The sequence below is a fragment of the Lichenostomus cassidix genome, chromosome 2 (assembly GCF_008360975.1).
Source record: "Lichenostomus cassidix isolate B80296 chromosome 2, HeHo_3.0, whole genome shotgun sequence".
In the NCBI taxonomy this organism is placed as follows: domain Eukaryota; kingdom Metazoa; phylum Chordata; class Aves; order Passeriformes; family Meliphagidae; genus Lichenostomus; species Lichenostomus cassidix.
The window spans coordinates 23470587-23482736 of NC_139482.1; the positions used below are offsets into that span (position 1 = coordinate 23470587).

At 36.9% G+C, this 12150-nt stretch overlaps 1 protein-coding gene across 2 annotated transcripts in view; it reads left to right on the top strand.

The window, feature by feature from the left end:
- VPS50 (VPS50 subunit of EARP/GARPII complex) overlaps nucleotides 1-12150 on the top strand; it is a 79442-nt gene that overhangs the window by 60987 nt on the left and 6305 nt on the right. For both annotated transcript variants that reach the window (XM_085050723.1, XM_085050724.1), the window contains 3 exons: nucleotides 9089-9237; nucleotides 10310-10406; nucleotides 10552-10710. In XM_085050723.1, the coding sequence (XP_084906849.1) occupies nucleotides 9089-9237; nucleotides 10310-10406; nucleotides 10552-10710 (405 nt within the window). The remainder of the gene's footprint in view (nucleotides 1-9088; nucleotides 9238-10309; nucleotides 10407-10551; nucleotides 10711-12150) is intronic.

A 12150-nucleotide genomic window follows, 5' to 3' on the forward strand; every position in this document is an offset into this window, starting at 1 on the left:
ATGTAGAATGGGAGTTCCACTTCTGGCAAGGTAAAGCACTAAGTGTTCTTTCTTTCATTTATGTAGCATGTTCAGTATGAAGAATGTGGAGGTCGATTGGAGGCATTTCCTGTAACTCCTTATGGAGCTGCTCTGTTTTCCCATTATTACATTGCTAGAAGTTTCTGTCCTTTAATATATACTGTACTTACAGTATACTAACCATACTTTGGAAAAGAACTACTATCCTGGTTTTTATATGGACCACTGAGAGACTAAGTCAAATTTCTGGCTTGTGGCCAGTGAGCAAAAGGCTGCAGCAGTTTGAAGCTCTTCCTCTGCTCTTCCCTCCATTCTCCTTATGCATCACGTGCCTCCTGCTTCTGCTGGAGGTCCTTGTCACCTCTGAGCAGTATTCAATAGCTGAGTCACTTCTCCACTGTTTTGCAGTCTAATACTTCATAGCAAAACCAACTGAACTTTACAAATTGCAGCAAGTCCTCCTGCATTCTAGATTAGTGTTTTAGACAGTGAACAGGAAATAGCTGAGATGCAAACCTGTGTTTAATCCTGTTAACTCCTTTGCAAGGGAATAATGTGACACCTCAGCTGTGATGCATATTATTCACTGTCAGTATGCCACTCCTACACTGATAAATGATAAACTACATTATAGTAAACAAAACTCCCAAACAATAAACAAAGAGCAAACCTCTCCACTTCAGTTGGTAGCAAACATGCCCCCGCTCACTGTAATTGTGATACAAAAGCATTTTTAATTTGGACTTATTTTAAAAATTTAGATTATCTGTACGATGTAATCAAAATGACAGTGATGAAGGACTTTATGATGACAATGATTAAAGGACTTAAATCTTTGCAATTGAACAAGCATGTTCTTAAAGGACTACTGCTTTAGATATGCTTCCAATTTCAAACTTAAAAATATAATAATAATGAAGACCAATTATGGCTCTTTTTAATCTCTGCACTGCTAATACAGATACTGGTTTAAGTATGATCTGAAATTTCTTTTGATAAATAAATAGGTTTAGTTAAATAAAAGGGTCCTACCAATTAGCAAAACTTTACTTGCTTTCTTATAGTGTTATGTGGAAGTGTGCTGGCAGCTTACAGTGGTTGAGTAAGCAGTTTTCTGTGTATAACCTACTTGTTTTTGTCTTAAAGAAATACTTTTAGGCTAAGTCAAAAGTATAAAAAATAAAAGCACTTTGATTATTTGTTTTAAAATAGTTTGGGGTCCACTTTAATTCCTGAGAGTTAAGAACAGTATGACTTTCGAAGATTTGTTTGGCTACACTGTATTGAACTTTATATGTGTAATTGAACTTCATAGTCAGTTCTTTGCACAGCTGGCACAAAATAGATTTCATACACATTTCCGCTATGTCGTAGCTTCAGAGTCAGTAATTTGGATCCTCCAGAAGTAGCACTCTGTAAACAATACTCATTCATATAAGCAGATTATATTAAAAAGAAAACACAGAAAGAGAAGAGTGAAAAAGAGATGAAGAAGTGTTGTTCTTTCAGCCTCACTCAGATGTGGTTTAGATTAGGCTAAATACATCAAGACAAGTTCCTGTTTAGAGTTGCATATATCTCCTCACTGGCAGATTCTGAGTCAGGTATGTAGAGGTACCTGCACACATTTTGTCCTCGTGTTTCTAATTTCTAACACGAATGTGTTTTTACACAGTAATGATGTCCATATTAGTTCATTGAGACCTGTAAGCCCCCAGGTACAAGGCATCAATCAGTTTATGTGGTCTATGGTAATTGGTGCTTTGGAAGGAAAATGCCTGCTTTTGATTCCTTGCTTTTTCTGTTTTTAAGTAGCTTCCTTATCTTCACAAAATGTTACATGGTCGTGATACTGCCATTGCCTAGATGTTGTTTGTGTATGTCCTGTGTATGAAAATGTCTGCTCTGAGTGATATTGCTGCACTAAAAAGAGATTTGGGGGGCAAATAACCATGGAATATTCATAAATAATTCATTGCAAACAGGTTCGCTGAAGCAAAACTGAAATTTAGAATGAAATTTCTTAGTGTTACTGTGTTGTACAGCAGTAGAAAATAAATCACTGTAGTAAAGTGTCTAAGCATTGCAATGCAATGTATAGAAGAGTAGATAGAAGAAATTACTGATATAAATGAGGCTGGTCAATGTATTTTAGAATCTGCCTGTATTTCGGCTTTTGGACTCTTTCCCCTGAAAGTATATATCTTTTGGCAGAGTCAGGTTAGAACTTGATGGTGCAGAGATGGAAAATGTAGATTTTTCAGCTGTACAAATACGATAAGGATTGGTAGGAACAATTTTTTTTCTTCATGCGTGACTTCCTATCCCATTTTGGCTCTGACTCTTTGATCCTGTGGGATGGTACAATTCAGTTACACTAGTCCCAGTGCTGGAAACAAACAGTTTGGTTTTACTTAAAATGTCACATCACAGTCCTGCAAGGTACCCTGTTACATATGGTTTGGCAAAATACTAATGGCAAGTCTTGGCTGTGTAATTGTTTACCTGACATGGCTGTGCATAGCACAGGATGCAGCTCCTAATGGACATAGCTAAAGTCCTCGATGAAGTGGTAGCTGTGATTTTGGTGAAGTTTTGTTTGGCTGAAGATAACTTCTGCAACATTTCTAATCCATGCATGGTCTCCTGCTGCTTAAAAGGAAAAAAAAAAAAGCCTGAAGAAAAAAAGAAGAAAACACAGTTTGTGGGTTTTCTGTCTCCTCTCTTTAAAAGAGATTTCTAAACGTATATAATGACAATGTTTAAGGTGTTGTATGAGTTTCTTGTCAAGGGAGGAGAACTCTGTGTATACAAAGTTCTGACATGACATGCACTTTGAAATTATACTAGGACTTCTGCAGGTGTTTTCCTTCTTCACATTATTCTTTCTACAGCATTTTTTGTTTAATTAACCATATTACCAAGTAGACTGGAATAATTTACTGAAGTTTTTGAGCTTATATAATTGGATACATTTTCAGGGTTTTGGCAATTGCTTGGTCTCTTATTAAGCAGTCTCTGGGACATCTCATTTTAGTCACTTCAGACCCTTCTCATTGGGCTCCCAAAATGGGCTGGTTCTGGAGGAGTGGATGTGTCCACAGAGTCACAGCTGAGCACCTGGGAACCCAGCAGCAGCTCTTCCTGAGAAACTTCCTTTGTACAAGAAAGTTCTGCAGGAAAAATGTGTGTAAACAGACCAGACTGGCTTACGTGGGTTTTTTGTAAGGCAGTGGTTCAGGTTTCTGAGGCTGCCTGTGCATGTGCTTTTCTGTGGAGTCTCGTTTGACATTTATTTTTTTTTAGGGAATAGTTAGTGACTCATTTTCTCAGTTGTCTGTCAGCACACAGATTCCTGATAGAGGCATTGTTGCATTGGTTGAGACAAGATAGTAAATAAACTCTCCAACTTTTTGTAATTTTTTTATGCAAACAGTCTACCATTTAACTTAGAACATTAAAAAATAAAAAAAATGCAAAGATCACAGAAATTTCAGTGCAAACCATATTGAACTCTTTTACTGAAGTCAGTGAGACTGACCCAACTGAGGTTTGGGATAGACGCTAGTTTTGTGACAAAGAGCATGGAGGATCCACTCTCTTGAAATCAGAGCCTCATGCCTGCTGTGAGGCAGTGCTGATCAATTCAACCCTGGGGACAATGTGAAATGTGTACACTGTAAGTGGTGGGAAACTTGGGGATCCCTTCCGTAATGCTATAAGGATATTGCTTGCATGCAAAGGATTGTAAATAATAGAAAATTAATAGCATGGTTTCTCAAGATGGTTTGTTGTTTGGTGTTTAAAGGTCTGCTTTATTAAAGTCTGTAAAGAGGCGATCATTGAGGGTTGAGGCAAGATTACCTGCTAGGTAAGTTTTGTGCCCCTCAGCAAGAAAATACTAATCTTGCAACTTAAAATATAGTAGGACTATTGTAAAGTACCATTTTTAAACCTTAACATGTTTACCTCATATTCAAAAAGCATTTTCAAGTTGAAAGCAGTGTGCTTTTGCAGGTGGCCCTACCTATCATTTTCAGCATTAAGCAAGAAGAATTAGGAGGGTGTAAGCTCAAAGAGGAGGAAAAAAGCCTGACCTGTTGTTTTCAGTACATTTCTTGTAGTAAAAAGTTATCATATATTAAGCATCTACTTGGAGTTAGTTGAACTATTTTCAGCTTTTGAATACAATAGGGAGTTGCACTTTGATCCGTTTGTTTTCTTGTAATCTATGCTCATGATATTACATAAACTATTAATTACAGTTTTATAAACAGAAATTATAGAGCTATCCTGTTTTATGTAAACATTTGCCATTAGTCTGCTTTTCTTCGTCCATCAGCACACATCGAGTTCTTGGTAATGGTGGTGGTATGTCACAGCTGCTGTAGGCTGTTCTACTGCCAGAACCTTCTCAGGTAGTACAGTTTTGTCCATGCCTTTTGAACTCCACTTGCTCCTGTAAGATCGGGATTTCTTCAGTAGCATTTAGTTATTGCAAAATCAAACCTAAAATTTTTGCTATTGTGTATGCATATTAAATCAAAACAATTCTAAAACTGAAGTCTTGTGCGAAGTATTAGGCCAGAAGAAGTGCAGTGTTGAAAGGTTATTGGTTATTAGTGTAATCTGCAGAATTTTGTGTGCTGGGGACAGGTTGTGGAGTTTACTTCTTTTTGTGTACTGTTAGTGAAAGCGGACGACTGTAATTAACTGTCAACTATTTCACTATAACTGGCAGATAATCTGTCACTTCAGTCATAAATTCTTTTGGATAATTGAAATAAAAGTGTTTATGTTCTCACAATGAGATCAGCCCTCTAAAAATATCTCTCTTGCAAACAGAATGTCAATTTTTAAACTTTGATAATTAGCTTATGTAGTTTATACTTCTCATTTAGGTAATTAATTTATAGTCTCATCTTCCCATAACGATGGAAGGCTTAACAGAGGTTTGCCACTGGTTTCAGCCAATTTATTGAAGTGAAAATGTTCTCTTGTTGCATGTGATATTTTTGGAGGGAGAGATTGTTCCTTGCACAGATTTTATTTTTCTACCTGTTCATTAAAAATTTACTTCTTGGGAGTAAACAATTAAATGCTAAAGTAAAATACCCAACAATTAAACAGTATCACACTCCTGTCCATCTGATACCTGTTATTTGTTAATACATGTCTTTTGTTTCAAAAATTAATCATGTTCCACATGAATTTTAATTCAGCTCTAGATATCTGGTAAAGATACTTCCCAAAGCACATGCTGTAGCTCTTACTACTGTTATTAGCAACCCTTAAATAGGAAAAGCAGTCTTAAGCCTGCTGTAACACTTCATCCTGATACTTTCAGGCCTTTATAGCAAAGCAGCTTTTATAAATAATTACTAGTTGGGTATGCCTATCATGTATAGCATTAGAAAACTCAGTTCTTTTCCTATGAGAGTATAAGGAAATTAGACTAAGACTAGAGAAAATTTATTAGGTAAGACCTGCTGTAAGGTGTCTGCAGGCAGTGCTGTTTAACCTGTCCTGCTTTGCCTGCTACAGTTCATTTGGTTATTGCTCAGATAAGTCTGGTGCTTTTAATAAGTTTTTTAATATATTTTTTTAATGCTTTGGGCTTTTTCCTGTTTGGCAAGGAAGGAGAAGACCATCCTGTAGTTTGTATCGGTTCCATGTATACCTTGAAATTATTTTATCAAATCTGTTTTGTCCAGTTTTCCTACAAGGATGTTGTGTGGGCCATGATATGTGTTTGACATACCACAGTTCTGCTGGATCAGCAAGACCTGCTAGTCTAATGCAGGGAAAAGCTAAGCAAGTTTATTCTCCTTTAGTATTGCTCTCTGCATGCATAATGCTGGGTGCTGCAATATGGTGTAACTTGACATTTCTTGAAATTAAAGTTTGGCTGGCTACTACATAATTTTCTGCCTTCTATTCCCCTCCTTCTCCTCTTCCTTTTCCTCTTGAGGTTGGCAGTTTTACAGGACTCTACCTGTTTCCTGTGGTATGCAAAGGGAATCTCTGGCAACAGACATTATCTTGCAGATTTTCTTCATTACTGGAAGGGTTAACTTTAACAAGTCCAGTACATTGAAAAACATCTGATTTCTTTGCATGGTCTCTAGCCTTTTTTTGTGTTCCAGCCTGTATATTTTGCCCCTTTATTCCTTCTTTCAGTCATTTGATCATTTCTGTTAATGAAGGCAGGAGGGAAAAACACATGCATCGCTGAGGCCCTTCCAGAGTGATCTTGTGCTTTTTTTTGGGTATTGGCACACTGGCTGTTCCCTTTTTGCTGTCAACATGCTTTTGCAGTGCAGCTTTTTAGAACAAATTAGGAGAATGAAATGCTTGTGCTGTTTGGCCACTATATTTGAACGAGAGTTTGACTACCTAGCTGAAGCCTAGCATGTCTTCGACTTAGCCAGTTCTAACGTACTTTTTATGTTCTTCAGAAGCAACACAATTTTGGCATGTAAAAGATTCATGGGAAGCAGGCAGAAAGACAAAATTGTTTAAAATGTGTCTGAAGTGGCAGGCAACTTTGAAGTGTGATAAATACAAAATGAAGTCTTCCTAATATTTGGTTTTCACATAATTTGTAATTAGTCTTTGAAAGAAAGAAAGCTGCTTAAGTGTTTAGCACTGATACTCTTCCCCCAGCTCTGTTGCTCACTGTCTCTCCTAAGAATAGAGCATTGTTTGGTGTATCTGATTGCATTTGCCATAAGCTTCTTTTAGAAGTTTTATCTTCTGCTCATTGATGTGTTTCTGTGAGATCTTTTAGCACTACAAATGATGTGTTGATGGTGTTGCTCAGTCAGCAGTCCTTGGTTTTTGTGGCAGAAATTCAGTGGGGAACCATCAAGGTTCCCTGCTTTATTGGCTTTTTACGTCTGTAACCCTATTGCAGTGTTATTTTTGTAAGTCTGAAGATGCTTCCTCTCCCTCGTTAGTGAGAACTCTGCTTTCCCAATCTGTGCATTATTCCATCTGCCATAGTCCATTTTTATGTTTGTGTTTGACATCTCTGGAGATGCAGAACTGAAAGAGCCTTTCTGATTTAGCAAATCCACCTCCCTATTGCCCGGGGCTGTCACACCACAGGAGGAAACTGTCAAATAAAATTCAAGAGGGTTAAAGTGGAACTTGTGAAGTTCTGTTCCTCCAAACCTCAAACCACTTTTAACAGCTTCGATGCTATTATCTTCTCAGTTGTCTTATATTCCTAATGTCACTTTTGGTTTGGCTTTCATCCAAGCAGTAAACACATTCTGGTGCTGCTTTGTCTGTAGCTGCAAAGTTTTGATCTTTCTGTTCATCCTGTATCACTTAAATTCTCACCAGGTCCTTACACATTTTGACATAATCAATTTTCACCTGCCCTACCTTTAATTGCTGCAATATAACCACAATGGGTCTGTCAGATATTTTGCTATCAAAACAACCACCCTATTGGTTTTTCCACTTTTCACCTGATCATATGTGCAATACTTTTTCTCTTGGCTTTTCAGGGTCTGCAATGAAATGCCCCTCTTTGTCTCGGTCCTCCCATATAGAATGAGTGACACCTCCACTAAGTTGAATCAGTGTTTCAGGTGCTTACTGCTCACCTCTTCTCCTTTGGCAAAACTGTCTGAAAAAAACCTGTGTATAGCAGTTCCTCTATTTCAGGTCACTTCTCACAGTTCTCTGCTGTGAAGCCCAGAAGAAATTCATGGTTACTGTTGTGGTTAGCTTGAGTCTATTTTTCTCCCTCCTTCTTTAGTTACTTCACTTCAGTTTCTTCTGTTTTCATTTCTGTCTCTAATTGAAATGAACAAACAAGTAATTCAGAAACTTGAAAACTGCTTTTTTCATTATGTTGTTTTTGGCTTTATCTTTTTCCATTTTTTACAGCAGTTTGAGAATTACATTAATTTAGATTTTTGAGTCCAACCATAAGTGTTTCGTTTAAGCATTATTGTTGTCATATTGGTTGGTTGTTCATACACTTCTTACAGCAACCATGCTGGGCCGCTGATCTTACTTTTGGAAAAGTTATTTTTTCCACTACTTTGTCACTGTATTACTGTTAGTTGTTTTCATTCCATAGTACAGGTTGTAGCATCTCTAGACTGTAGATTCTGGCCACAGAGTTTCTGTCCCCAGGGTCTTGAAAGGCTCTTATTAAATCAGTGCCAGCTATATCAAGCCTGTCTCCTTACCTGTTCTGGGTGCTGTATTACCTTTACTTTGTAGCATTTCTCATCTTTTTGTGGCCTGTGTCTAAGCACGGTGTGAATAATTAATCCAAGCCAGCCAGAACTACATTTATGTTTTCATGCCCTGAAACAGTTTGGGGAAATAGCCAGGCTTCAGAGGGTGTCCATTTATACACCTGCTCTGGGAACTTTTTCATTCTGTGATTCCTCTTCTAGCTGTAACCTGTACTTAGATTCCTTAAATGTGGGGGTGGAATTTTTCCTCTGTTTTTTTCCTTTAATTTTGCAACAAGACACTGGTATAACCTGTTTGTCACTACAGATTCTTTTCCTTTGCTGTGAATATTTCCTGGCTTTCTAGCATCATGATGTCTGCAGGATGGAAGTTTTCATGGAATGATAGCTTGATTGAGAACAGTGATTGTATTTTAACCAAGTTAGCCACAGCCCAGTCTAAGCAGTAAACTCATGCATAAGTAACTTTCCTTTGATATGTCTCTTTATTTGGTTGCTGTCAGATTGAAGATACTGTCTCCAAGGGTGAGAAGGCAGTCTCCCAAAAGACAATTGGTCTAAAGCCTGTTTGGGTGTTAAGGTGTAGTGAGAGGATTGTTTGCTGCCTTTTTTTTAAAATTTCTATTTTCCTTGGATACTGATATATGTGAGATGATCTTCTTTCACCCATTTCACTGTACTGTTCAAATAGAAAAGTCTGTGGTTGTCTGTAGATTCAGGCTTTACTTACATTACATCTTAGAATTTGAAACATTCCTTCATCTTAACTGGCATCTGAAACTCTTCAGCTGGAACCATCCTTGTGGGTTTTGTGGGGGTTTGATTTGTTTAATTTTTTGTTTCAGGAGGTCTCTGCTGATCCTTCAGGAACTCTCACAGCTGCTGAAGAGAGAAAAGAGAAGGTGCCAAGCCCACATCTCAGTCATCTTGTAGTTTTGACATCTGGCAATTCACTGTATGGTTTGGCAGAGAGAGTGGTGGCCACAGAATCCTTGTAGGTTGTTTACTGTACACACTGTATTTGCAATCACTGAAAACTATTAATTGTTTAAGAAATTGTGGTTACAAGCCAAAGCTTTCTTGACAGGTCAAAAATTTCTACATCTCAATGTGATTATAAATATGAGTGATATAGCTAATTTCTTTATTAAAGGTACTGGGATCTAATTCTTTGGTCTAGCAACCAGTAAGCACAAGCAGTGAAATTTTACTGCAGATGATCTAGTGATTTGTAACAATACAAGGCCAAATCTAACAGGAGAAGGAAATTTAAAGAGGCTAATGGGAATATTTAATCTGTATGGTTCATTTTCACCTTATATTAAATACTTGACTCAGAACTGCTTAGTTCATGTCAGTTAGGCTTGAATTCAGGTGTTCTTTGCAATGGGTAGAAGTGTGCCTGTGTCATACCACAGGAGATTATAACCAGCAATTAATGCAATGGATACAAAATTATTTTTATTTGATAAGAATAATAGTAAGAGTCAGATAGGAATCATTTTTTCCCCACACAAGATGACACTTGAAGATTAGATGTTAATTTTTAAAATATTTTTTTCATTTAGGCTTAGAAATGTATTTCCTTACTATGTTGTTGTTAACAAATTCTACCACTGAGAAGGAATATGAGATCAAACTCTATCTTACAGATTCACTAGTATAGAATTAATTAGGAATGTTATTTTGAAATTTTGACACAGATTTACCAATATTGATGTTGACTGTCCTGCAGTTGAAATTGTGTGACTCTTGGTCACTGACTTTACTAGACCTTGGCTCAGACTTTTGCAGCGTATCCTCAATAAAACAGAAACATGAATTATTGATATTCAAGCCTTAGTCTGTTTCTTTAAGTATTTTCTTGTTTGCAAGTATATTTTGTAATTGTCAGAATTCAGAATGCTAGTTGATATGCTGGCATGCAACTGATACGGTTCTTCTCAGGACTAAATTTTCCAAGGTTGCATATTGTTATTGCCAAATATGTCAATTCTAGTGTAAAAATTACAGAGACATGCCAAACGTTGCACTTAGTTCACAGTAAATTTTCTTTGCTTTCAAAGGGTATTTCTGGCTGAGCAGTTTGAATTTCTTCAGCCTCATCTTGATGCAGTGATGCCAGCTGCCAAGAAGCCTTTTCTTCAGCAGTTCTATTCTCAGGTCAGAATTGTGTAATTCACAGCTGATTTTCATACAGAAGATTTGAAACTTGTACATTATGGTGCAAATACTTGTATGCCAGTTATATATTGTTCCTAGTAGCCAGAAATTTACTGCATTAAATTTTATTTATATTCTGTTTCAGACAGTGTCAACTGCCAGTGAACTACGTAAACCAGTTTATTGGATTGTTGCTGCTAAAGCCATCGATTATGAGCAAATGCTGCTTCTCATGGCTAATGTGAAATGGGATGTGAAGGAAATCATGTCACAGCACAACGTATATGTAGATGCTCTTTTAAAGGTGAATAGTTTATGGGAAATGGTGTGCTAGTGTTTATGTAAATGCTAAATTGCTGTAATACTTCACTAAAATTGCTAAAGTGGCATGTCTAGGAGAATACATCGTTCTGACTAATGGGAAAGTATTGTGAGAAGGTCTGTCCAGAAGTTTCATTTTTCTTGCTTCTAAAGCATTGTTTTCAGTGATGATTTTTTGACTACATGGTGTGTGAAAGTGACCACGAAAGTTTAATGAGTCTCATGGGTAAATCTTGATTGGTAGAGAATTGTGTAGTAAAGAGAGTAACACTGAGGGAAATCCAGTGGCCAGAGATAGCCTTTGTTAAAAAAAAGCCAAACAAAACTCACTACTTGCTGTTCCGAATAATTTTGCTGATTGTCTTTGAGAAGTATCATAGGAGCTCTAAGTCAAATCAGCACCAATAATGATCACGCAGTATCTAATTGAAGATGCTATATTTAGAAGTTAACATTTGAAAAGGATGGTAAACGGAAGTTATTTACCCAACTTCTCAACTGTATTCAGTAGATGTCATTATGCAGTTGCCGTGTCTCATGGCATACAGAACTAGTCCTTGGGACAAGCCCTTTCTCATTCTTTTATATATGCCTAAATAATGTTTCTAAAGGTCTTCAGAAGGAGGTTCTGGCAGTGGTAATTAATTATACTATATTAATTACTAATTCTTTTCAGAGAAACTGAAAATTTTATTTTAAAGATGTGTGAAGTATGAATCACAGAAAAAGCTACACATCTGTGTGGAATAACAGTTTTGATAGCACCTTCATACTTTGTAGCTCTTCTCTGCTTAAAAAAAAATCAAGGGAAAGAAGGAAGAATTTAACGGGATATATAATTGCACTGAATTTGATGGAATCTTTGTGATTATCCTTGTTTTTGCTGCCACGGTTTTTTGATATCAGTTTGTGCTTAAAATAGTTGATCCCTGGGGCAAAACCTTTTCCTTCTGTGAGTATGCAATTGCTGATGAATTTGCTTCAGGACAGTCAGGGCTAATACCATTCAAAACCAATTTTGGATTCTCCGTTCTGTGGCTAGTACTAGTTGCAACAAAAGCTTTTTGATAACTGCTAATGAGTGATTTTCTGGGTGCACTGGGACTCCAGGAATGTCAGATGTAAGCACATTGTTTAAAGAGTTAAAAAAATCAACTACTTTCAGCCATGGTGCACACATATACAAAATTCTACATTCAGTCATAGTATGTTGGAAGCTGATGAAGTGGGGAAAGAGGATTGTTGAAAGAAATTGATTATCATGGAGCATTAGGCATCTTCAGAAGAGCGAGCTGTATGCCAGTTAAAGCATGACATGGTACCCTATATCTTCTTGCCAAATTCATCTTTCAGAAAATTTGTGTTAAATGCCAATTGGTTACTGAGATTGCCTTATGATTTTCTTCATTTACTAAATTTTCAG